At 43.1% G+C, this 26,980-nt stretch overlaps 2 protein-coding genes across 2 annotated transcripts; both read right to left on the bottom strand.

Annotated features, from left to right (window-relative positions):
- Window positions 1-4,646: 4,646 nt before the first annotated feature.
- On the bottom strand, window positions 4,647-10,762 carry LOC129865825 (gamma-aminobutyric acid receptor-associated protein). The gene is made up of 4 exons (XM_055938847.1): window positions 10,348-10,762; window positions 6,002-6,080; window positions 5,780-5,898; window positions 4,647-5,465 (listed from the first exon to the last, which is right to left on the bottom strand). The coding sequence occupies exons 1-4, from the start codon at window positions 10,435-10,437 to the stop codon at window positions 5,385-5,387; spliced, it is 369 nt and encodes a 122-aa protein (XP_055794822.1). The 5' UTR covers window positions 10,438-10,762; the 3' UTR covers window positions 4,647-5,384.
- A 1,006-nt stretch (window positions 10,763-11,768) lies between these two features.
- LOC129865823 (CTD nuclear envelope phosphatase 1A) lies at window positions 11,769-26,746 on the bottom strand. The gene is made up of 8 exons (XM_055938845.1): window positions 26,030-26,746; window positions 21,684-21,750; window positions 19,648-19,766; window positions 19,442-19,513; window positions 15,590-15,706; window positions 15,337-15,448; window positions 13,130-13,214; window positions 11,769-13,013 (listed from the first exon to the last, which is right to left on the bottom strand). Exons 1-8 carry the CDS (start codon window positions 26,132-26,134, stop codon window positions 12,953-12,955), a joined length of 738 nt encoding a protein of 245 aa, XP_055794820.1. The 5' UTR covers window positions 26,135-26,746; the 3' UTR covers window positions 11,769-12,952.
- Between the last annotated feature and the right edge of the window lie 234 nt (window positions 26,747-26,980).

The following is a 26,980-nucleotide window of genomic DNA, read 5'->3' as shown; positions in this document are numbered from 1 at the left end:
CAGCCCCAGACCATTATTCCTTTACAGTTGGCATTAATCATTAGGACAGGTAGCGTTTTCCTAGCATCAACCCAACCCAGATTTGTCTGTCGGACTGCTAGATGGTGATGCGTGATTTATCACTCCAGAGAACGCGTTTCCACTGCTCTAGAGTCCAATTTTATATATATTTTAATTGAACCTTTATTTTAACTAGGCAAGTCAGTTAAGATCTAATTCTTATTTACAATGACGGCCTACACCGGCCAAACCCAGACGACGCTGGGCCAATTGTGCGCCGCCCTATGGGACTCCCAATCACGGACGGGTGTGATACAGCCTGGATTCGAACCAGGGTGTCTGTATTGACGCCTCTAGCACTGAGATGCCATACCTTAGACCTCTGCGCCACTCGGGAGCACCAATCGCAGTGAGCTTTACACCGCTCCAGCCGACGCTTGGAATTGTGCATGGTGATCTTAGCGCGGCTGCTTGGGCATGGAAACCCAATTCCACAAAAATTCTGACAAACAGTTCTTGTGCTGACGTTGCTTCCAGAGGCAGTTTGGAACTCGTAATGAGTGTTGCAACCGAGAACAGACGATTGTTATGTGCTACAGAATGGTGGCGTCCTGTGTCGGTGCCGCATTGAAAGTCATTGAGCTCTTCAGTTACGGACCATTCTCCTGCCAATGTTTGTCTACGGAGATTGCATGGCTGTATAGCCAAATCCACTAATTTGATGGGGTGTCCAAATACTTTTGTATATACAGTACCAGACAAATTTTGGACACAGACTCATTCAAGAGTTTCTTTATTTTTACTACTCAGCAAAAGAAGAAACGTCCTCTCACTGTCAACTGACTTTATTTTCAGCAAACTTAACGTGCAAATATTTGTATGAACATAAGATTCAACAACTAAACAAGTTCCAGACATGTGACTAACAGATATGGAATAATGTGTCCCTGAACAAAGGGGGGGGTCAAAATCAAAAGTAACAGCCAGTATCTGGTGTGGCCACCAGCTGCATTAAGTACTGCAGTGCATCTCCTCATGGACTGCACCAGATTTGCCAGTTTTTGCTGTGAGATGTTACCCCACTCTTCCACCAAGGCACCTGCAAGTTCCCGGACATTTCTGGGGTGAACCTCACCCTCCGATCAAACAGGTCCCAGGCGTGCTCAATGGGATTGAGATCCGGGCTCTTCGCTGGCAATGGCAGAACACTGACATTCCTGTCTTGCAGGAAATCACACACAGAACAAGCAGTATGGCTGATGGCATTGTCATGATGGAGGGTCATGTCAGGAAGGGTACCACATGAGGGAGGAGGATGGCTTCTCTGTAACGCACAGCGTTGAGATTGCCTGCAATGACAAGCTCAGTCCGACGATGCTGTGACACACCGCCCCAGACCATGATGGACCCTCCACCTCCAAATCGATCCCGCTCCAGAGTACAGGCCTCGGTGTAACACTCATTCCTTCGACGATCAACGCAAATCCGACCATCACCCCTGGTGAGACAAAACCGTGGCTCGTCAGAGAAGAGCACTTTTTGCCAGTCGTGTATGGTCCAGTGACGGTTTGTTCCCATAGGCGACATTGTTGCCGGTGATGTCTGGTGAGGACCTGCCTTACAACAGGCCTACAAGCCCTCAGTCCAGCCTCTCTCAGCCTATTGCGGACAGACTGAGCACTGATGGAGGGATTGTGCGTTCCTGGTGTAACTCGGCAGTTGTTGTTGCCATCCTGTACCTGTCCCGCAGGTGTGATGTTCAGAAGTACCGATCCTGTGCAGGTGTTGTTACACGTGTTCTGCCACTGCGAGGACGATCAGCTGTCCATCCTGTAGCGATGTCTTAGGTATCTCACAGTACGGACATTGCAATTTATTGCCCTGGCAACATCTGTAGTCCTCATGCCTCCTTGCAGCATGCATAAGGCACATTCATGCAGACGAGCAGGGACCCTGGGGATTTTACTTTTGGTGTTTTCCCAGAGTCAGTAGAAAGGCCTCTTTAGTGAGGCCCTAAGTTTTCATAACTGTGACCTTAATTGCCTACCGTCTGTAAGCTGTTAGTGTCTTAACGACCGTTCCACAGGTGCATGTTCATTAATTGTTTATGGTTCATTGAGCATGGGAAACAGTGTTTAAACCCTTTACAATGAATATCCGTGAAGATATTTGGATTTTTACAAATTATCTTTGAAAGACAGGGTCCTGAAAAAGGGACATTTCTTTTGTTGCGGAGTTTATTTTCTACATTGTAGAAAAATAGTTAAATCATCAAAACTACAATGAAATAACACATATGGAATCATGTAGGGGTGGCAGGTAGCCTATTGGTTGTAGTGTTGGGCCTCGTCAGCTCTGAATCGTATCCCAGAGCTGACGAGGTAAAAATCTGTCATTCTGCCCCTTCTCTGAGGTCATTAAAGATCCCATGGCACTTATCGTAAGAGTAGGGGTGTTAACCCCGGTGTCCTGGCTAAATTCCCAATCTGGCCCTCAAATCATCATGGTCACCTAATAATCCCCAGCTTCCAATTGGCTCATTCATCCCCCTCCTCTCCCCTGTAACTATTCCCCAGGTCGTTGCTGCAAATGAGAACGTGTTCTCAGTCAACTTACCTGGTAAAATAATGGTAAAATAAAAAATAAATAAAAAACAAGGCAGTTAATCCACTGTTCCCCGGTAGGCCGTCATTGTAAATAAGAATGTGTTAACTAACTTGCCCTAGTTAAATAAAAGTTAAATAAAAAATGTAGTAACCAAGTGTTAAATCATATATTTTATTTTTGAGATTCTTCAAAGTAACCACCTTTTGCCTTGATGACAGCTTCGCATACGCTTGGCATTCTCTCAACCGGCTTCATGTGGTAGTCACCTGGAATGCATTTCTATTAACAGGTGTCTTAACAGGTCATTTGTGGAATTTCTTTCCTTCTTAATCCATTTGAGCCAATCAGTTGTATTGTGACAAGGTAGGGGTGGTATACTGAAGATAACCCTATTTGGTAAAAGACCAAGTCCATATTATGGCAAGAACAGCTCGAATAAGCAAAGAGAAATGACAGTCTATAATTAAGACATGAAGGTCAGTCAATCCGGAAAATTTCAAGAACTGAACGTTTCAAGTGCAGTCGCAAAAACCATCAAGCGCTATGCTGAAACTCTCTCTCATGAGGACTGCCACAGGAAAGGAAGACCCAGAGTTACCTCTGCTGCAGAGGCTAAGTTCATTAGAGTTACCAGACACAGAAATTGTAGCCCAAATAAATTCTTCAGTGTTCAAGTAACAGACACATCTCAACATCAACTGTTCAGAGGAGACTGCATCAATCAGTCCTTCATGTGGTCAAATTGATGCAAAGAAACCACTACTAAAGGACACCAATAAGAAGACTTGCTTGGGCCAAGAAACACAAGCAATCGACATTAGACTGGTCGAAATCTGTCCTTTGGTCTGATGAGTCCAAATTTGAGAATTTTGGTTCCAACTGCTCCGTCTTTGTGAAACGCAGAATAGGTGAACGAATGTTCTCTGAATGTGTGGTTCCCACCTTGAAGCATTGGGGAGGTGGTGTAATGATGTGGGGGTGCTTTGCTGGTGACACTGTTGGTGATTTATTTAGAATTCAAGCAACACTTAACCAGCATGGCTACCACAGCCTTCTGCAGCGATACGCCATCCCATCTGGTTTGCGCTTAGTGGGACTATCATTTGTTTTTCAACAGGACAATGACTCAACACACCTCCAGGCTGTGTAAGGGCATATTTGACCAAGAAGGAGAATAATTAAGTGCTTCTTCAGATGACCTGGCCTCAACCCAATTGAGATGGTTGGGATGAGTTGGACCGCAGAGTGAAGGAAAAGCAGCCAACAAGTGCTCAGCATTTGTGGGAACTCCTTCAAGACTGTTGGAAAGCATTGCAGGTGAAGCTGGTTGAGAGAATGTCAAGAGTATGCAAAGTGTCATCAAGGCAAAGGCCGGCAACTTTGAATCTAAAATATGTTGGTTTGTTTAACACTTTTGGTTACATGATTCCATATGTGTTATTTCATATTTCATTCACTATTATTCTACAATGTAGACAATAGTAAAAATAACAAAAAACCATTGAATGAGTAAGTGTCCAAACTTTTGACTGGTACTGTATAATGTAGGTCGAAAATATGCAGGTTTGGACAACGTAATAATTCAATGCGGCAGCGTTACAAAATAAACAAGTTCATTGGCTGCTGCTAACTAGCATAGCTGGTCCCATTGTTGCAAAGCGTTATGGGGTCTTAGAATTCCGTTGTCTTAACCTTTTTCCATCTTCTACCCAGACTGATACCAAACTAAACCCATCTGACAGTGAAGGTGAGGAAACTACCTCAGCACTACTCAATAGCAAGATTAATATTAATTTCTGTCTCGTCTTCCCTACACTATGTGATGATAGGATTGGATGTCTCCACAGTGAGTGCAGTCTGTGGTGTAGTGATCAAACAGATTCCATTTTGAAAGCTCAGGTGTGAACAGGAGAATAGCCTAGAGAAATGTGTGTTCTCCACTTTCAAGACTATGGTTGCGGAAACTGTTTCCATATGTTCACATACAGTAGAGATATGCAGGGAAAAAACAGACAGTAACGAAAAGACAGGAAACAAAGTTGGCTTTTCATCACATTTTATCATGAGTGGAGAGTGCCAGTAACAGCTATACCGAGTTCTAACTTTTTTAAAGTAGAACAAAACTTTAAAAGTAAAATTGCACTGAGCTTTACAATACTTTTCAGAAATTAAGCCATCTAAAAATTACAAGTACAATAATAAAGAATCATAGTAATCAATCCAAATAATAGATTTTTTTTAACCACTGAAAGCGTAGACAGGCGGAAGATGATGGTTCAGTCGGAATTCTATTCTACTCCAGTCAGACGTCAAATACACTACGTCGTCAGAGTATCTTACCAGCGCTAATACATTAGTTAAACATAACATTTTATCATTGCCAAATGGAGCAGAATTTAACCTATCACGCTACATCCAAAGTTTACATTTTATTTTCCACGTATCTTTATAATGACTGGTAATATGGTCTAATTCTAACACTCATTTCAAAATGGCATCTCTCCTCTATCCATTTCAGCATGATTAAAGCACTATGAAAACTGGCCACGGGACCATTCAACCGAAATCCCCATCTCAGAGACCTGGAGGCAAATAAAATTCAGACTGTGCGAAAAGTATTAAAGGAGGTAAAAATGGATGGATGAGGGAAGGAGGGGAAGTGAAAGTGCATCTGACGTCTTTGCTCGGGGAACTAGGCTGCTGAGCTGGATATAGCATTTCAATGGAGATAAGGGAGGTTTGGGGGAGAAGATTTGGGTGACGAAGGGGGGAGGGGTTTAGACTTCCGTTTGGCTGTCTCCATAGACACTCTCATCACTGTAGGCAATGTAGAGGAAAAAGTCCTCTTCATGGTGCTCCTGAAAGAGAGCGCAATAAAGAGGTGTTGGTATGAGTTGACAAAACAGAGGGGGGAGGCTTCCCTGAAAGGCATCCCCAATCCAAACTTTGTCACATGCACCAAATACAACAAGTGTAGACCTTACCGTGAAATGCTTACTTTACCAACAGTGCAGTTCAAGAAGAGTTAAGAAAATATTTAATAAACTCAAGTAAAAAATAACACAATAAAATAACAATAACGAGGCTATACACAGGGGGTACAGGTACCGAGTCAGTGTGCGGGGGGAAAAGCAGCAGAAAAGCGTTTTAAGGGAGCGGGGAGGAGTCATACCTGGTATAGAAGGCCCATGGTGGCTGAGGTGGGAGGAATGACGTTGTTTACAAAGAAGAACAGGGCGTCCTCGGCCCGCAGGTGGATTCGTTTTCGGATGAGGAAGTAGAACTGGCCCACTGTAGTAGAGAGAAATGAATTTAACTATTAAAAAGTTCTGAAGAGAGTGGTATAGACTTGAGGTACATGGATGGCACATAACCATAATAACTGGTTACCTACCTGTGAGGTCAGAGGGCACAAGGTATTTCTTCTTGTCCAGATCTCCTATCCTTGCTTTGGGGGCTTTTTCCACAATTACCTACAATTAGAAGGGGGAAAACACATTTAGAAAGACCTTAATAGTGTATGGCTGTGCCTCCAAAAATGTAGAGTAAAAAAAGAAACTAACTTTGTTACATTCATATCTCTTACATACATTTCCACTCTGGTAAATTAACTTGGTCACATACGATTGCGCTATTCAAGCTTGTTTGCTTCACATTTCGAGGAGACCCACTGAAACTCCATCATGCGAGGTGATTTTCAGAAACCATTATGGCACACTGACATGGGATTATTAAATGCTTCTCCATTTGGATTATACTGCTGTGTCAAGCCAGAGATCTGCATATAATGACGCACTAACAACAGGAGTTGTTGTACCAAAGGCGGTAAGGCAGGCGACAAGCTGAGGTCCAAAATAGGCCAATAGGAACGCATTGGACAGATATTGGGCAGAGGGAAACCGGTCGCGTCGCTTCTTCCTCTGGTCAAGCTCGATAAACAAAAAGATGTGATCAAAAAGGCCAGTGATGCCATCTTAACCTGTGGTTGCGTCGCGCACAGTGCAGATGTCTATTTTGCTGATGTCTAGAGGACAAGTTGGTTTTCCACACAGCCCTCGTAGCAAATACCCACAACACAGGATGATATAGTTGGGGGGGCTGAAATACAACCACGGGATCTATTCAATGTGCAAAACTGAAGCATTACAGAGTCCCCGATAGAAATGTAAAAGTAATTTCAGATTGAGCCGACACATGCAGTGTTTACCGGGAACGCACTCTCCGCTAAAGCAGGAACATTGCCTTCACATTTCAATCATGCTGTAAAAATGAAGTTCAGCGATGCGGATTGAATGAAGAACCAAATCTCCCACAAAAATAACAATTCCCTGTGCTCCATCCAAGGCCTGTATTCAGTGCATAAAACCTACACCGAGTCTGTCACACAAATTATCAATGAACCTACCAGGTACCACCCCAATTCCGTAAACACGGGCACCCTCATAGATATCATCCTAACCAACTTGCCCTCCAAATACACCTCTGCTGTTTTCAACCAAGATCTCAGCGATCACTGCCTCATTGCCTGCATCCGTAATGGGTCAGCGGTCAAACGACCTCCACTCATCACTATCAAACGCTCCCTGAAACACTTCAGCGAGCAGGCCTTTCTGATCGACCTGGCCGATGTATCCTGGAAGGATATTGATCTCATCCCGTCAGTAGAGGATGCCTGGACATTTTTTAAAAATGCCTTCCTCACCATCTTGAATAAGCATGCCCCATTCAAGAAATTTAGAACCAGGAACAGATATAGCCCTTGGTTCTCTCCTGACCTGACTGCCCTTAACCAACAGAAAAACATCCTATGGCGTTCTGCATTAGCATTGAACAGCCCCCGTGATATGCAACTTTTCAGGGAAGCTAGAAACCAATATACACAGGCAGTTAGAAAAGCCAAGGCTAGCTTTTTCAAGCAGAAATTTGCTTCCTGCAACACAAATTCAAAAAAGTTCTGGGACACTGTAAAGTCCATGGAGAATAAGAACACCTCCTCCCAGCTTCCAACTGCACTGAAGATAGGAAACACTGTCACCACCGACAAATCCACTATAATTGAGAATTTCAATAAGCATTTTTCTACGGCTGGCCATGCTTTGCACCTGGCTGCCCCTACCCCGGTCAACAGCACTGCCCTCCCCTCTGCTACTCGCCCAAGCCTTCCCCATTTCTCTTTCTCCCAAATACAGTCAGCTGATGTTCTGAAAGAGCTGCAAAATCTGGACCCTTACAAATCAGCCGGGCTAGATAATCTGGACCCTTTCTTTCTAAAACTATCTGCTGAAATTGTTGCCACCCCTATTACTAGCCTTTTCAACCTCTCTTTCGTGTCGTCTGAGATTCCCAAAGATTGGAAAGCAGCTGCGGTTATCCCCCTCTTCAAAGGGGGGGACACTCTTGACCCTAACAGCTACAGACCTATATCTATCCTACCCTGCATTTCTAAGGTCTTCGAAAGCCAAGTCAACAAACAAATTACCGACCATTTCGAATCCCACCATACCTTCTCCACTATGCAATCTGGTTTCAGAGCTGGCCATGGGTGCACAATCTGGTAGATAATAAAATATCTACCAGCCACTCAGATTTTTTACTAGCCAATTTTTTTTTGTTGTTGCCATAATTACACCAATAAACAAATGTGCATGCTTTGTAATGTTTGTAATACAATACATGTATTAGTAAGAAGTAATGTGATATACTGCAAAAAAAATCTAAATGTTCAGCTGCCCCTTCAAGGGCGGAGGTTACCGTGGTAATGGGGCCACTCATCCCTGTCACACATCTGTGATCTGACTAGGGAGTCAATTCGCTATCAGTTGAAGCAGCAGACTCAAATTAACTATGGAAAAACAGAGCTTGTGAACAAAACAATGTATATTGCCAAGAAAAACAAGCACAGTCTCACTTTGTAAATTAGACCAACTTTTATGCCTGTGCGCAGCGTCTCCAAAAATGAATCAGCACTTCAGTCATCGAACACAGCTCCCCTGCCAGGCAGGGTTGAGGGGCAAGGTGGGATATAGGATTTGTATTTATTTGAGCAATTAGCAGTTATGCTTTCCCCAAACAGAAATACTTTGAAAACAGTGCCAGACTAACGTGCTCATACTTGCCTTTTGAATTTTTATTCGCGAATGTAATGCTCACACTGTAGAGCCCTGCAAATTGAACACCCACCGAATTTGGAGGGTTATGAATTGTATGCCCTGAACCCCACAGAAGAGGCTGGGCGACAACACCTGTAGCTAGCTAGCAGTGGTTGACAGTGTACTTTGCCCTTGCCTGCCAGGAACGGTTTTCCCGCAGGTCTGTTAACGACAGTGAGGGCAGGTGTTTGGCAGGCAAAGACATTGGATGCTAGCTAGGTAGGATCCAGTACACAGCAAGCAGGATAGGTAGCTAGCTAATGACAGCTAGGACACCGGTAGACAGTGTCGTTTGCCCCCGCCTGTCTGGCACTGTTTTCCCACAGTTCTTTTCACTTTGAACACACAGACAGCGTCATTGCATTTTGGAACACCAGATTTACATTAATTTCCAATGAAACTCTGCGTTTGCCTAGCAGCATTGCGTTGAGGGGGCAGTTGCATTTATCGAAAGTACGCCTCAAACTGTATGCGTAGACGGCTTGACAGAAATGTTACCAGAACGCGAATGTTAAACTTCGGTTGCATACATATCCAGATGATGGCGCATACTATTTTGCACAATGATGCTGTCGGTGTGTTCCAAGCGTTATGCTTTGATCACACCGACAGAGTTATTGCATTTTGGGTCACCAGAATTACACTACATTTCCAATAAAACGCTGCGTTTGCCTTGCAGCGGGATTTATCGAACGTATGGGTCAAACTGTATGCTTTGACGGCTTGACAGAAATGGTGGCAGAAGTTGAATGTAGATTTTTTTGTTGCATACATATCCAGATGCTGCTGCATACTATTTTTCGCAATAATACTGTCGGTGTGATCGAAGCGTTACAAGCCATATCCACCAGCAATATCCACCGTCGTAGTACAGATGATGCCCGATTGGAATGTGAAGTTAACTGAAGACGCAGAAATGTCCACATGCTGGAACGCCCCTAATTACAGGCCGCGTCACTATTATTATTGATAACAGATACGCTTTCCCCAACCAGACAGTCCTAGGAAAATTTTTGTTTGCTACGAAGTTATTTGACCATTTGAATTGAAAACAATCACAGTAGATACTCAATTGTTACCCAGATAACGTTATTTGATAGGGTTACAGAAGAAAAAAAAACGGCTGCATTGGACCTTTAAACAAACATAGCTACAATTAAATTGTTATAGTTAGCTGTGTGTAATAAAATCACATCTGTCTCATTCTCAATAGAAATAACACAAGTTGACAGCTTACTATAGGTAGTAAAACAAATTCCCATTCAGTGTAGAAACTATGACTTAAGTATTTCAACCAAACTGCGTCAACTTGACCGTCAGGTAGGGTGGCTTGTTAGGCCCATTTTAGAAGCAGTTTGTTGTTGCCTAACTAGCCAACGTTAGTAAGCTATTTCTTTGGCGTCGTTGTGAACATGCACCTAACCAAACATGACATGGCTTGAGGATATTATATAACGTTAGTTATGTCGTAATTGGGTTCACTGATATCAACACTTTCTACAAAGTAACCTATATTGAGAAGCCAAACCAGCCAGGGTACTGTAGCTAGTAGGCTAACGTTAGCCATCTAGCAAAGAAGGCATCTACTTACGGGCACCCTGTCCGGGTACTTCTTCCTTATTTTCTCGCCCTCAGACCGTCTCTTCTCAAATGGGTGCTCCTCTTTGTATTGAAACTTCATTGTCAAACGAATGACAGGCTGTCGGTAGGTATATCTGAGATTACCGACTGGGATTCCTCAAATAGTAATTCGTCGACAACGCTAGCTAGTTGGGCTACTGTTTTGTTCGGTTTCTTTCCTAGTGCGACTGCGGCGGAGGAATACCAAAACATACGACGCGAAAGGGAGGTCTGTACGCCGCACGGCTAAAATGAATTGTGGAAGCATGAACGTTAACCGCAAAGAACCACACTGTTTGTGGTTGGGTTAATATTTAGTCATATTCATCAAATTAATAGGAATGTAATGATTCTTCAACAAATTAGCCGTGGGTTTGTTTCATAGTTGTTGCCCCCCCCCCAATTTTTTTTTTTTAACAGTACTACTTTATTTTGTCTCACCGGCTGTGATGAGGCAGTTGCCCTAGTCATATGACCCATCCACTGCAGTTTCCGTGGCGAACAGTCATTGGCAGCAAGCGAATTCAAGGCCGTCAAATTAATGCCTGAAATCAATTATTAATTTTGACATAGCTGGAAAGAAGTTATTGTGGGGCTGTAAAAATTCCTCGCAATGTTCCCATAGTGTCTATTCACACTTAAGCTTCAAGGTGGGTGTCATGTAGTAGTTTGTGTGGGCAGTTACACAACAGTGGAAGTGATCATATGGAGTCATGTCAGCTGATGTAGCTGCTGCTATAAAATGGTAATGGTCACATTATCCGTACAAGTAGTCTGATCATAACAGGTTGAAAAGCAAGGTATATCCATTTCTTATGTTTTTATAGTTATCTGAACTTAATACGGCCTACTCTACAAATTCCAGGCCCTGGGTGCCACAGCACTGCTGGTTCCATTTTCTTCTAGCAGTTGATTAGCTAATGTCATGGATCAGCTAGAGTTCACTCACTGGTTTCTTAGGTCAGTTCCTAAATAGAAGGAAAGCATAGAAACCAGCAGTGTGGTTGCCCTCCAGCAGCCAGCCTGGATAGGAATAGACATGCCTTGCTACTTCAACAGGTAGCCTTCAAGTCAAGCGGAGACCACGACTAAGGGGAACGAGAGCAAGCGATGCAGTTATTCATCTTACCACATGAGAGCAGTCAAGTGTTAGAAGACTTGTAATATTTGTGGAACTCATTGAGCAGAATTTCACTATTACTGATCTAGAATAAAACTGCAATATGAGCAATTTATAACACGTGTTCCTCTTTCCAGTGCAGGTAGTTCTGTATATTCACACAAAAGGCATACTATTGTCAAGATACAAGCAAACAAAAGTATAATCCAGGCTTGACTTCCAAGTATTTTCCAGGGAGAGTGAATTTAAAAAGGAGAGCCAAGTAAAAGTGGTCGATACTGACAAGTGTTTTATTAGTAACACAGACCTGGGGACTGAACCAAAAAGAAGCAGTCATGACTGGAGCCTTGACAAGATTGAAATTGTTCAAATGGCATTGAAAAGACAGAGGTGGCAGACAATGGTACCAATACGGTCAAGGGAGCAGGTAAAACATTTTTAGGTGGCTGATCATTCTGCTTCAAATACAAAACAGCAGCAGAAAAATCCAGAAATGAAGTGCAAATCTCATAAATTGAAATGGTATCAGGCATAAGATTTCCAATAATGGAGATGTCCAGGTCATACTATACACATCACGGTAACTGAAAGATGAGAAATTTAAAAAGAGTGAGGTTCCACCATCCAAATAAGTCTTTTTTTGAACTATTCTTTTCTTTCATAACTTCTTTAGTCCATCCTTCCATCTTGATGTATCCTACAAGCATTTTTGGGGGAACACGTTCAAGATAGACATGATCATGTCAGTCATTTGATAAAACAAATCAGACTGCTTTATAATTCATCCAGAGATCTCTGTTAAGTATGTAGAAAGTCTTAATTGTGTAAAATTACCAGTCTTAACTCAATCATCGGTAACCCCTGACACACTAATTACCTTGATTGATTGATAGGGCCTATACCCCCAAAACTAACCATCCTCCATTTTCTCCTGTCTGGTTGCTCTTGGCCGTCTTAAGTAAAGTCCAGTACCAAGTAGAGAGAGTGTAAAATGACAGGCCATTGCCTGTTGTTTTTGTTGTGCAGAGTCCAGGGTAAGAAGCAAAAGATGGAAGCTTGTCTCGTTTGTTGCCTTGCTCTTCCTTCTCTTTTTGTAACGTCAAAAGTTTAGCAAGACGTACAAATGTGAGCATTCGCCCAACTCAACGTACACAAACGCAGCCCCATGCGTACATACACAGAGTCAGTATCAGGAACTGTAAGGCTGAAATTCCATTTTGTTTAAAAGAAGAAAAAAAACACAAATAAAGAAGCAAAAACAACCTGGCCTTCCAGATCTCGCTCTGTTCATCCCTTGTTTCATGTTATGCTGTGACCCCTCTCTCCTCTGTCCCCTTCTGAGAGGGGTGAGGGGAGAGGTCCACTGCGTGGAAACGGAGGAGCGATGGGAGCCGGCAAGGGGAAGGGGTTTAAAAAGAGGGCTAATCAGCCAAACCCTCCCTGCAGAATAAGCCAATCACCAGAGCCGGTGCTGGTGGAGGTTTCGACTGAGGACGGACCGGACGTCAGCGGTGAACCTAGGAGAGAAGACAGTTGTCAGGGTAATACATTTCTCATGCTACCAGGTAAATGAAAAAAACACTGCTACAGTGCAGGATGCTCATCCATCAGTCTGAATACCTGAAATACTCACCTAAGTGCATCCAGCATAGGCAGCAGGTTAAGGAGTGCTGTGTCACTAGGGTCACTGAACCAGGACTTGATAGGTATTGCATTGTCTAAAAGGCAAATACAGAGATTTGGAAACAAAGGAGAGTACTTCTGAGTAACAAAAGTAGGAGTTATAAAACATAATATTTGATAGGTAAAAATAAGGCGAGTAGGACAAAATTATCTGCGGTTAGAAAATCAACAAAACATTCCTTGTATTACTAAGATGCGGGGTGTTGTCCCTTCGTAGATGCCAACTTACCCTGATTCTCACAAGCCTGTCAAGGCTAATCACGCTTTCTATAGGCAACATTTGAATTGGTGTGCGTGGTTTGTTTGCGTAAAACATGCAAGAGCTGCTTGGCAACCTTCCACCCACACCCAGCAAGCTGAAAGCAACTGATTTCACAACCTTTTTAGTTTAAAACAATTATCTAAGCTCACCCACAAGGATATGACCTAAAATGATGTTCAAAAGTTTGGGGTCACTTTTGAAATATCCTTGTTTTCCATGAAAACATACATGAAATGAGCTGCAAAATGAATAGAAAATAGTCCAAATGTTGACAAGGTTATAAATAATGATTTAGTTGAAATAATAATTGCTTTCGTTAAAGAATCCTCCATTTGCAGCAATTACAGCCTTGCAGACCTTTGGCATTCTAGTTGTCAATTTGTTGAGGTAAACTGATGATATTTTACCCCATGCTTCCTGAAGCACCTACAAATTGGATTGGCTTGATGGGCACTTCTTACGTACCACACGGTCAAGCTGCTCCCACAACAGCTCCATAGGGTTGAGATCCAGTGACTGTGCTGGCCACTCCATTATAGACAGAATACCAGCTGACTGCTTCTTCCCTAAATAATATTGCATAGTTTGGAGCTGTGCTTTGGGTCACTGTCCTGATGTAGGAGGAAATTGGCTGCAATTAAGCACCGTCCACAGGGTATGGCATTGCAAAATGGAGTGACCCTGTACAAATCTCCCACTTAACCACCACCAAAGCACCCCCAGACCATCACATTGCCGCCACCATGCTTGACAGATGGCGTCAAGCACTCCTCCAGCACCTTCTCATTTTTTCTGCGTCTCACAAATGTTCTTCTTTGTGATCCGAACACCTCAAACTTAGATTTGTCTGTCCATAACACTTTTTTCCAATCTTCCACTGTCCAGTGTCTGTGCTCTTTTGCCCACCTGAATATTTTATTTTTATTGGCCAGTCGGAGATATGGCTTTTTCTTTGCAACTCTGTCTAGAAGGTCAACATCCCAGAGTCGCCTCTTCACTGTTGACGTTGAGACTGGTGTTTCGCGGGTACTATTTAATGAAGCTGCCAGTTGAGGACTTGTGAGGCGTCTGTTTCTCAAACTAGACACTCTAATGTACTTGTCCTCTTGCTCAGTTGTGCACCTAAGTCTCCCACTCCTTTCTATTCTGGTTAGAGACAGCTATTCTGTGAAGGGAGTGGTACACGGCGTTGTACGAGATCTTCAGTTTCTTGGCAATTTCTCGTATGGAATAGCCTTCATTTATCAGAACAAGAATAGACTGACGAGTTCCAGAAGAACGTTGTTTGTTTCTTGCCATTTTGAGCCTGTAATCGAACCCACAAATGCTGATGCTCCAGATACTCAAGTCTAAAGAAGGCAAGTTTTATTGCTTCTTTAATCAGGACAACGGTTTTCTGCTGTGCTAACATAACCCTTTTGCAATTTTCTAATTATCAATTAGTCTTTTAAAATGATAAACTTGGATTAGCTAACACAATGTGCCATTGGAACACAGGAGTGATGGTTGCTGATAATGGGCCTATGTAGATATTCCATAAAACATCTGCCGTTTCCAGCTACAATAGTCATGTACAACATTAACAATGTCTACACTACATTTCTGATCAATTTGATGTTATATTAACGGCCAATTTTTTTGTGTGCTTTTCTTTCAAAGGGACATTTCTATGTGACCCCAAACTTTTGAACGGTAGCATACATATGCATAGAATACAGTATATGCCACTTAGCAGGCTCTTTTTATCCAAAGAGACTTAGTCATGCGTCCATACATTTTATGTATGGGTGGCCCTGGGAATCAAACCCACAATCCTGGTGTTGCAAGCGCCATGCTCTACCAACTGAGCCATACAGGACCGCCATATGAGTGTGTTTGAGTGTGTGTCGTCTCACCTGGATGGCTCCGGTAAGCTCCAGGCGAGTTGTCCAGGATGACGATACTAGACAGGTCATCGTGTACTACTGACAGGTCTTTAATATAGCTACCTAGATCCAACGTACAATGCTGCAGACATAGGGGAAATACATACTGGATGTAAGCAGATTGCAAATACATGATAGAATCGATCAATCTCCATAGAGACTACATTAGGTCACTATGGATGGACATAAATCAGTTGTTCATATGAAAAGGGGACAGTGATACCTGTCTGTAGTATCTGCGTTTCAGAATGTTCCTGTTGTTGTCCAGCTTGTCTGCCACTGCCGAGCCGTAGATCTCCATACTGGCCGTGAACACTACCAGCTCATACCACTGGCTGACCTGGAGACAGGGGTGACACACATCCAGGGATACATGTAAGGCTCACGCCATCATTTACAGTCAAAGAACTGGTCAAGCAGAAGAGGGAAACATCGTTGACAACCACATTTCCATCCACAGTTATGCGAGTTAAAGTCATATTGTATAACTAAAACATTTTTTTATTTAATCACAACAGCTGTGATGGAAACAGGAAGGTTTGGTACAATTTTTAAATGCCGACAGATCATTTGTTTGTTCTACATGGTGGGATCTTTGTGTTGGTAAAATTAATTATACGAGAAATGGCACTGGAAACGCCTTAATGCTCAAAAATGTATATATACACACACACCAAAGCCAACTACGACAAGGCTGCTGACATAATCCATGATCTCATCAGGAGATTGGAGAACGTAGCACCAGAGGCACCCAAACAACTCATCTGCAATGATTTTAAAAACGGCTGTACCTTAAAAGAAAATCCTCCCAAATTATTAACAATAATTAACCTGCCACACTTGCAATCGAAAAACACTAGATCTCAGTTATAGAAGTAAAAAGCATGGCTATAAAAGCATACAGCACCACTTGGGGACTCAGATCGTAATTCCATTTTGCTCTCACCTAGCTACAAACAGAACATGTAATCTGAGGAACCTTGTATAAAAGGTATGTGAAGGATTGGTCCGAAACAAATATGGACATGTTGAAAGGCTGCTTTGACTACCATTTGGAAGAAATTCAGTGACACGAACAATAACATTAAGGGACTGAACTATTACTTACTACATAACTACATTGTTGCATTAACTCTTTAACTCTGTAATTCCAGTAAAGACCACTAAACGTTTTTCCAAAATGCAAAACCCTGGATAACTAAGTAACTAAAACAGTTAATTGACCAAAAGTGAAAAGCAATGTGTGCGAAGGACAACTGATGAAATCCATACAGAGAGACATTAACACAGATCAAAAATAACAAGTTGGACTACAAACTCAAAATGGAAAACACACTTGAAAATAACAAATGGAGGCATGGAAATATCTTAAACAAATGACAACAACCTAGCCAATGAACTTAAACACCTTTTTGCTAGATTTTAAACAACGGACAGGCTTCCTGTAAATTACTTACCCCTCCCGAATGACAGTCCCATAATCATCGCTGAAAAATGATGTCCTCCATGTCTTCTCTAAACTCAATCGTCGGAAAACAGGCTTTGATGGTCTAAGCGGGCGGATTATCAGGGAGTGTAAATGGCAACAGTGACATACACAGAATCCTTTTTTTCTGGAAAACTGCAACTATTGTGCACATTCCTAAAGTGAATAATCCCAAATCCCTGAATGACTATCGTCTCATCTCCTTGACCTCGGTGATAATCAAATGCTTGGAGAGCATTGTCCTGGGACACCTTCTCTGGCACGGAGAGCCTACTGGACCCATTCCAGTATGTATGTAAACCAGGCCACAGAGATAAAGACGCACTGCTCTTCCTTCTCCATAAAATCTACATGCACCTAGATAAATACCAGAAGTGTCGATTGTTCGATTGCCTTCGACTTATTACATCTTAATATATATATATATTTTTTTTTACAAAAAAAGACTTGCGCCTCTAATCAACTGGATCCGGTATTCTCACCAGTTGTGTCATAACAGTGAGGTTCAATGTGAATACATCGGGCACACTAACCACCAATATATGGGTACACCCCAGGGCAGTGTCCTTTCACCGGTACTGTTCACCCTCTACACCAGCGATGGGCAACTGGCGGCCTGTATGCCCCCCTTTTTAGGGACGCAGACAACGCTTTTTTCTTCTTCTTTCAATTATCAGACCCACGAGCCACTGTGGCCCCCCAACACCCAAATTCCCCACCCCTGCTCTACACCAATGATCGCACCCAAATAACATCAGAATGTGCAACAGTAAGGTACGCAGAAGATACAGCAATCGTTGGTCTAATTAAGAGGTCAGAGGATGACTACAGGACAGAAATAGCACACTCCACCCAATGGTGCAAGGAAAACATTCTTAATGTGAAACCCCCCCCCCCCCCCCCCCCCCAAGGAAATGACTTTAGAACTATAAAAGATGATTCCGGGCCCATCCACATTGACTCAGAACAAATAGTCTCAGTTGAGCAATACAAATATCGTTGAACTATAATTGACTCAAAACTCTCCTGGAATGCAAACACACAGATATACAAAAATGGAAAATGACTATTTCATGAGGAGAATAAGGGTGTTCGTAAATGTACTTTGGAGTGCGAGAGTGCACTCGGGCCATTCGTAAATTCAGAGCGTTTCGCTCTCGGACCATTCAGAGCGCATACTGGACGCTCTGGCCGAGGAGTAAGGTTGATCCGAGCGTTCTGACCTCACAGCGGCAGTCAAGCACCCAAGCTAACTGGCTAAAGTTAGCTAGCTAGCTACTTCCAGACACAATTAATAGAATCCCTCACCTGACCATTTTACTCGCCCTAGCAGAGCTGGTTAGGCTGTATTCATGTTAACTAGAGCGTTGGCGACTAACTGTGCCAATGACAACAATATGATGTTTTTTTTGCCGACATTCACTGACTCCGGTCATATTCATATTACGTGTTCGTAAATTCATCAGTTATTCTGCGCTCTGGCATACTCAAATGAGAGTGTTCTGAAATCGGAGTAGATGGCCAAGGTGAATTTACAAACGCACCCTAAATAAATTAGGTCAAAAGAATAACAACCATATTCTACACATCCTTTGTTCAGACATCAGTTTCAAAGCCTGGTACATCGCAAATAAAAACCCACTACACAAAAGAGTAATAAAGCTGTAAATTAAATTAATCTCAAGTACATGGAAACGCTGTTCTTGGAGTGGTGAGGGCAAGACCGCGAACTGCCACCAACCTGACACACCCACTCAACCAGGAGTACCAGCTCCTACCGTCAGGCCGCCGACACCGAGTCCATCTTTACAAAGCCAACAGAGCCCAGAAATAATTAATTCCCACCAGTATAAATCAAGTGAATAAATAACTGCTCGATGCCCCTCCCCAGGAGAGTTTACAAACTGAATTACAAACTGTATCCACATGTGTTGTCGTATCCACATTTATGCACCTATTGGTGATTCTGTGCTGTTGAGATATTTCCAGTAAGGGACACACAAATAATAATTACTATAAAACCATCATATCAAGTCACGCGATGACATGTTGTGTGGTCCTCCCACTACGACTCTGGAAACCATGCAGTTTATTAGGCTACATATGACATAAATTAAGATAAACTTCCCAGGGTGGTGAAAGTGCATGGTAATGTTGATGCTCCTTTTCAATAAATATTGAGGGTCTGATTCTAGGTGAAATGGTGATCGATGCATGACTAATTTAGCCATAATAATTTAATCATGTAAACTAGTCTACCCTCACGGTATCTGCCAGTTGTTGGCTAGAGCCATATGTTAACACCAGAGCAGGCACATTTGCTATTTAATGCAACAGTTTGTGACAAAACTATCACGATGTAAACACATTGAACATTAAGTTTTCAGGTACCGAATATTTTTTATATAAAATCAGCTACAGGTCAATTTGGTGGAAACACCACTAGTGGGAAAACGTGCATATTTTCTTCATGCGGATTTTAGACTATTCACATGAAAATCAGTCGCCAATTGGATGGAAACCTAGCTACTGACGTACAAAATAGAACTCATAGTTGACGAAGGACAAAAACTGCTAACTTTTACTCACCACTTCTAAAAAGAAGTCGACGTGCGGCCTTTTATGTACAAAGAATCTGACAGGGTGCTTGTCAATGACTACCTGCAAGAGAGAGGAAACAGACTAGGAGTAATATCATCTTGGGTCAGATGGGTGTACGCGCAGCATGCTTGCCTCTGGACCAGAGGGTCCAGCTTTGGCCACCCCCCCCTTGTTCTCTACATGCATGCGTTTACCTTGAGGATGAAGTCTGGTGGTGTGCCGGGTCGCACTGTGGGTCTGAGGACCCCGTCGTGGTGAGAGTGGATCAGCGTCTCATCTAGATCCAGTACCAGAATCTTCCTCTTCACTGCATCTGAATACCAAACACACACCTGCTTATTACCGGTTCAATAATTATATACCTCACCAACTTAGTAGCCTTGTGGTTAGATTGTCCTCCCCGAGATTGGGGGTTCCCTCCCCGGTCGAGTCATACCCTAGACGAAAAAAAAGGGACCCGATGCCGCTCTGCTTGGCACTCAGCATAAAGAAGATTGTCACAGGGACTTGCCCCCCAGACGAGTGTCCTGTCCAGGGGGCATACTGTACATCAAGCTGCTTGGCGCTACAGAAACAGGAGAGGCTTGTGCACTATGGGCCACTCTGGCTTGGACAAGGCTTACAATACACACACCTTGCTAGGTCCAATCTCTAAGACCATAAAATAACATAACAGAAATAGCGATGATTTTACCATCAACAGTGATGGGTGACAAAATACCATCAACAGTGATGGGTGACAAGTGACAAAATTGTTTGTTTGCGCCAATGCGCTCACATATTTGTTTTGAAAACACACACTTCAACAGAAGGTATCCGATATATGTGATAAGTTCAGTGGTGTATTGGGAGGCTATACGCAGGTATAGGTATATATTTTTTTCAGTGGGCATTGCGTATACACACACACATGACTTAATCCCCACTGATGTGTATCACAATAGTATAGTGCAAGTATATACGCCGTATCAATTATATAGCGCAAAAGAGAAATCATGCACAAATCATCATGCAAAGTATCCTACACAATCGCAAAGCACGTGAAATATATCCACATGCCCACAGCACACATCTAGTTTCAGCAGAATATCAGGCAGCAAGAGCGTGTAGCTCTCAACTGGTTCTCATTGAGCAGCTCACAGAATTGAACGACATCGGTAGCCGTAAGGCTAGGAAAGACGCTTCAATTTATGATATCTACCAGTAAATGCTAATTTAGGCAACAATGGGTATGCAAAAAAGTTATTAAAAAAGTTTGGTCCTAAATCTTAGTTGAATCTTTGCGATGCGTAATTCAGTCATCATGGCAGTTCAAATTTAAATTCAAAAGGATTTCCCAAAAAAACCTTCCCAATTAAATGTTGACTGCAAAGTAGGTCTTTGTATCAATCGGGAGGGCATTTGTTTTGCAAACTCTGCCGTCACCTGTAGCCTAAATTGTAGGGCTAGCTACAGTGTACAGAAACACCGCTAGCAAAACGGTCTCTTGCTAGGTGAGCAATTAAATGAAAGGGCAACTACACCCTCCCAAAATGTTATTTTAAATGTTTTCCCCAGACCTAAAAAAAATGGTCTCCGGATGGGAGTTAAGCATTGTTGTGAACTTAGAACATCCAATTGTATAAACTATGGGAAAACAGAGCCTGTCAATGGCTTTTTCCCCCCAGGTGCCCCGCTTCTGAATTTTTTTTTAGCTAAATTTGCGTATACCCACTTCTCCAGGCACCATTACACCACTGGATAACAGCAGAGCAGGGCTGTCCTACAGAAAAGCCATTTGAAAAGACTGGGGTGCGTTCATACTCTTCAGCCTAAGAAGAACTGAAATTAACAATGGATTTACAGGACCACGAATCCACATTTGTGAAAGCACGGTCCCCCGTTTTCCTTTATTGAAACAAGCTCTTAAACAGTAGTATTTGGGCCTCCTAGTGCCCAGCGAGCACCTGTGTTTCATGCACATACAGTAGGTTGTCTTTGAAGATGTATACAATTAGATTCCCATCACTGTTGTACTAGCTTCCTTGTACAGATTGTACCTGTTGCTTTTTCATTGTTTTGTCTGTGTGTGTTCTGTATTTGTGATAATACTTTCTCACTGCTTTGTCGTCTATATTTTTTTTTTAACAAAAATAACTGGAAAAGTTAGAGCTCTTAATTTGCAGATCGGTTTACAAGCATTACTGAACAATGACTTAACTAAATTTAGACAAGTGGACTATATACTCACTGAGTCTGTTTCTGGAGATGGGGGACAGGGGTAAAGTGTCATAACGCACTGTCTGGTACTGGATAACCTGAAAGAAAGACAGACTGAATGAGATGAAACAGTCAACTCAGCCAACGACAGAGTCCACCTGTGAGCATAAAATTCAAGAATTGAAAACAGAACAGAAGACAACGTTTGGTTACTGTGGTCTTGGCCGTGTTACAGGACTAAAAATGTCACACAAAACAATCCAAGCTATAGATAACTATTACAAGATGATGTAATGCATCCAACCCCACTTTACAGTAACAGCCCTCGTCATTCCATTGTCTGCTACCTATGCTGCTATCCTTGTGTGCATTTCAAAAGTTGTGATTACACCTGCTTCATTTACTTGTCAGCACTATGTAGTATGGTGGATGCCTACTGGGAATTTTCTTACACCCGTCAGTGCAGATGAGACACCTGTTGGAAAGGATTTGACGAGAAAGAACATCAGATAATTCACACCCATTTCTTCACTCCATTCATTCATTCTTGGTTCCCTCCTTGCTTCTTTGACAGTTTTCGGACTCAGTGGCCCCAGGCCCCCGTTTTCCATAAGGGCTATATTTAGCTCCCCCAGCTGTCCGCGGCTGTCACTGGAATAGGGGACCAAGTGGAAAAGGGAGACCTGCAGGGCGACTGACTGGGGCCGAAAAGAAACTTGTTTTGTCCGAAACCATTAGACAGTGCCGCCCTGCCAGGCCCGTTTCATGCCCTGTGGAGCTTGGCACGGCTGACCAGGCCTAGGGATAGCCTGCTCATGAGCAGCCGATGGAAGCCATGGGGGGGGGGGGGGACACCCACAGACCCACTTTCTGTACCCCCTGGGGTGTTGTCTGTATGCCACCCCCTTAACCCAGGAAACACTCTCCAGCCCTCCATTCTGAAGACCATGCATTTATGTCGTATTGTTGTCGGTCTTGAAGATTATGATGCAACTAGCTCATGATGTGTTTAGCACAAAGATTAAGGAGCATGCGTGTTTATGCTCCATAATCCAATAGTGATGGGTGCACGAAACAAAAAGTCATTTTTGGGAATGTGTGTCTATACATAGGCCAGGGCTCTGCAACCTTGTTCCTGGGGAGCTACCGTCCTGCAGGTTCACTAACACATTGTGCACTCCGGTTGCGTCGAACTGTATGCGTTCTGACAGAAGTCCATCAATTTCATTGGGAGGCAATTCGCACAGCTGCGAGTCATCTGCTGAACTAGGTTGTGGTGTGTGGCACTGCGTGAGTGTGTTGGATTTTTGCAACTTGGGCATTGCTTTGCCGTGCGGTCCCAGTAGTAAACCAACAAAAGTAGCTGATGTGTAGCGTGATTCATTTTGTTGTAATGCGGCACATGGTTTGTTTAGACTACGTCAAATGTATCATACGACAATAACCTGTTTGCACCCGATTCTAGTAATTAGCTAGTTGATAAGATTAATCAGATTAGTTAAATCTGGGGCTGAAGCAAAAACCTACGGAAGGGTAGCTCTCCAGGAACAGGGTCGGAGAGCCCTGGTCTAGGCCTATATGGCTACAGCATACCAGGCTCTCTATTGTATGAATGTGCAACCTGCTTCAGCCAGACACCTAGGCCTGTCGTCACCTTGGTCATTTGGAGTGGGAAAACCACCCGTAATATCATACTCCAGAGAATTAACATTAAACCGCTCGTTCAGGGGAGTAACAGGTTGCTACATTGTGGAATAAATTATTTCCCGCCATGTAGAATGATGTGTTACATCAACCCCACACATCATAGAGTATCTCTATCCAAACACTGCGTCTGCATCCCACTGACTAGGCCCTGAGGCTCTCTGGTCAGTGACAATGTATCACTGTTAGGTAATACAGTACAAGCCGTTAACACTGGAACTTGACTAAACCATGTGTGTGTGTGTGTGTGTGTGTGTGTGTGTGTGTGTGTGTGTGTGTGTGTGTGTGTGTGTGTGTGTGTGTGTGTGTGTGTGTGTGTGTGTGAGAGAATGAACAGTAGCAGGGTAGTCTTTGTGGCTCAGTAATCCCTCACCCTTTGGCCCTAATGTGGACTACCCTCTGTTAACCCAGAAGCAAAATAAACTGGAACTAATATTACACCATACCTAGACGTAACACCCCCCCTCTCTCGCTGCAAAACTAAGTCAGAAACTAAATAATTTGATACCGCGGCATTGAGTTTACAGCCTAGAGACAGTATATAATAAACACACAATATGTGTCACCCGACCCAACTGTGCATTACTTGGTGGACAGGTGGAGCATTGAACACCTCAAAATGTCAAGTTTATATTAGGAGCATCAGTGAACCAGTAGGTGACCAGAGTCTTCTGGGTCAAGTCCATATATCAAAGACTTCTGTCGAACAAGATCCTTTGTCATCCTAACACTACAGTAGTGGGCTACAACCCAGAAACATATGAGCGGCGGCATTCAATTAACAAATGTCAGAATCAGAAGGGTTAGTTTGGGTCCATAGCATAGGTTCTGTCTGTGTTTATATCAATGGTTCCTACAGCCCCACCTGAAGCACATTTCCACCAAATTCTATTCTGACTATGGCCCTGATAAGGCTTGTGCTCTTGGTGAGATGATTGGTTCTGAGTTTAGGTTGATTGTGTTTTGGGTTTGTGACAGGGTTATGACAGCTGTAACCAAGACATTTGAATATGCGAGTTGCGTGTCTGTCTCAGACTCACACATCCAATGACGCATGATATAAATATAAAAAACAACATGTAATGTGTTGGTCCCATGTTTCATGAGCTGAAATAAAAGATCCCAGAAATGTTTCATATGCACAAAAAGCTTATTTCTCTAAAATGTAGTGCACAAATTTGTTTACATCCCTGTTAGTGTACATTTCTCCTTTGCCAAGACAATCCATCCACCTGACAGGTGTGGCATATCAAGAAGCTGATTAAACAGCATGATCATTACACAGGCGCACCTTGTGCTGGGGACACTAAAAGGCCACTAAAATGTGCAGTTGTCACAGAACACAATGCCACAGATGTCTCAAGTTTTAAGGGAGCGTGCAATTGGCATGCTGACTGCAGGAATGTCCACCAGAGCTGTTGCCAGAGAATATAAGGTTGATTTCTCTACCATAAGCAGCCTCCAACATTGTTTTAGAGAATTTGGCAGTACGTCCAACTGGCCTCACAACCGCAGACAACGTGTAACCACGCCAGCCCAGGACCTCCATATACGGCTTCTTCACCTGCGGGATCGTCTGAGACCAACCACCCGAACAGCTGATGAAACTGTGAGTTTGTAAAGCCTAAGAATTTTTGCACAAACTGTCAGAAACCATCTCAGGGAAGCTCATCTGTGTGCTCGGCATCCTCACCAGGGTCTTGATCTGACTGCAGTTTGGGGTTGTAATCGACTTCAGTGGGCAAATGCTCACCTTGGATGGCAACTAGCACGCTGGAGAAATGTGCACTTCACGGACTAATCCCGGTTTCAACTGTACCGGTCAGATGGCAGACAGCATGTGTGGTGCTGTGTGGGCGAGCGTTTTGCTGCCGTCAACGTTGTGAACCGAGTGCCCCATGGTGGCAGTGGGGTTATGGTATGGGCAGGCATAAGCTATGTACAACAAACACAACTGCATTTTATCAATTCATTGCAACTTCAATGCACAGAGATACCGTGACCAGATTCTGAGGCCCATTGTCATGCCATCACCTCATGTTTCAGCACGATAACGCCCAGCCCCATGCTGCAAGGATATGTACATAATTCCTGGAAGTTGAAAATGTCCCAGTTCTTCCATAGCCTGCATACTCACCAAAATGTCACTCATTGAGCATATTTGGGATGCTCTGGATCAAGGTGTATCACAGTGTTCCAGCACCGGCCAATATCCAGCAACTTCGCACAACCATTGAAGAGGAGTGGGACAACATTCCACAATCAACAGCCTGATGAACTCTATGCAAAGGAGATGTCGTGATGCATGAGGCAAATGATGGTCACACCAGACACTGACTGGTTTTCTGATCCACTCCCCTAACTTTTTTAAAAGGTATGTGACCAACAGACTCACATGTATTCCCAGCCGTGAAATCCATAGATTATGGCCTAATGCATTTATTTAAATTGACTGATTTCTTTATATGAACTCTAACTCAGTAAAATCTTTGAAATTGTTACATGTTGGGATTATTTTTGTTCAGTGTATAAATCATTGGACCCACTCTTCTCTTCAGACATAGCAACAAAAAAAACGTGAGAATCGAGGAGTGAGTTGGTTTAACTACTTCTCAATAATAATGTCAAAGATGTCTTATAACTAACCCTTGTTCTATCTGTGGTAATGCTTACCGTGCGTAGGTGCTTCCTGAGAATGTACAAGAAGAAGCCCCATACTCTGGACGTTACACCTAGGAAAGTGCGGATGCCAAGTAGACACTGTCTGGTCTTCAGCATGTCGGCGACCACACGGGGACCCACACAGGAACAGGAGATTGAAGGGACTACAAGCCAGCCTTCTCAACAAAGTTGACCAATTTGGTTCGGCCTATGCTTCGAAGAGTCGAATCGGAATACTTTCGCTACAACCTCTCCAAATCAACCAAACTAGACCAAGCAAACGTGTGAGAGCCTCTGCACGCTTGCTGCACAACTCTCATCGATTGGAATGCATTGGCATTGTGTAGCAGAATAATTGTTATAAAAACAATAGCTAAAACAGAAGTAGCTAGTAACTCTAGCACGATGACTGCTATCCAATGCCAATCTGGCTAGCTACGGTCAGAATGTACCACGCAGCTCTTCTCGCCGACAAGCTAGTAACGTTAGCTAGCTAGCTCGGTAGGCTAACCACCACCTTGATTGAACCCTTGACAAAAATAACTAAAAACTTTCAGCCATTGCAATTTGAAAGCAGTAATTCGTGCGCGTATTTGCTCCGTGGTATCTGAAGAAAAATTATGATTGAAAACAAACAAACGTCAACATGAAAACTGCTTGCAGTCTACAGCAAATCCGGAATCGAACTGCGAGCCGCCTTGCCGTCACTTCCGCGGGGAGAAAAGTATTCTCATACGATTCGAAACTGACGGTTGCGCGCAGCACGTCTCCGTGGAAAGCAGACAAACAAAAAGTGAACGAGCAGTACTTTTTTAAGAAATTAAAATCAGGTTCTAGCTACACATACAGTAGAGCAATAATCTCAAGTGTAAGATTTGGTATTGAATATTGCAAAATTTGAAATTTGCGCACTTAAAGATGCAATGACTCCTAGAATATGTGAAAGATGTAGTAACCTACTTA

The sequence above is a fragment of the Salvelinus fontinalis genome, chromosome 11, assembly GCF_029448725.1.
Source record: "Salvelinus fontinalis isolate EN_2023a chromosome 11, ASM2944872v1, whole genome shotgun sequence".
In the NCBI taxonomy this organism is placed as follows: Eukaryota; Metazoa; Chordata; class Actinopteri; order Salmoniformes; family Salmonidae; genus Salvelinus; species Salvelinus fontinalis.
Note: the sequence above shows the minus strand (reverse complement) of the source record. Positions and strands in the feature narration are given on the sequence as shown.

Excerpts from the sequence above, each read along its gene's own strand:
- LOC129865825 (XM_055938847.1), bottom strand. The coding sequence starts at position 10,437 with ATGAAGTTTCAATACAAAGAGGAGCACCCATTTGAGAAGAGACGGTCT. Across the intron at positions 6,081-10,347 it reads AGTACCCGGACAGGGTGCCC|GTAATTGTGGAAAAAGCCCC; the intron begins GTAAGTAGATGC and ends TTCTAATTGTAG. Across the intron at positions 5,899-6,001 it reads TGTGCCCTCTGACCTCACAG|TGGGCCAGTTCTACTTCCTC; the intron begins GTAGGTAACCAG and ends TCTCTACTACAG.
- LOC129865823 (XM_055938845.1), bottom strand. The coding sequence starts at position 26,134 with ATGCTGAAGACCAGACAGTGTCTACTTGGCATCCGCACTTTCCTAGGT. Across the intron at positions 19,767-21,683 it reads CATCTCCAGAAACAGACTCA|ATGCAGTGAAGAGGAAGATT; the intron begins GTGAGTATATAG and ends TTTGGTATTCAG. Across the intron at positions 15,707-19,441 it reads TCGACTTCTTTTTAGAAGTG|GTCAGCCAGTGGTATGAGCT; the intron begins GTGAGTAAAAGT and ends CCCTGTCTCCAG.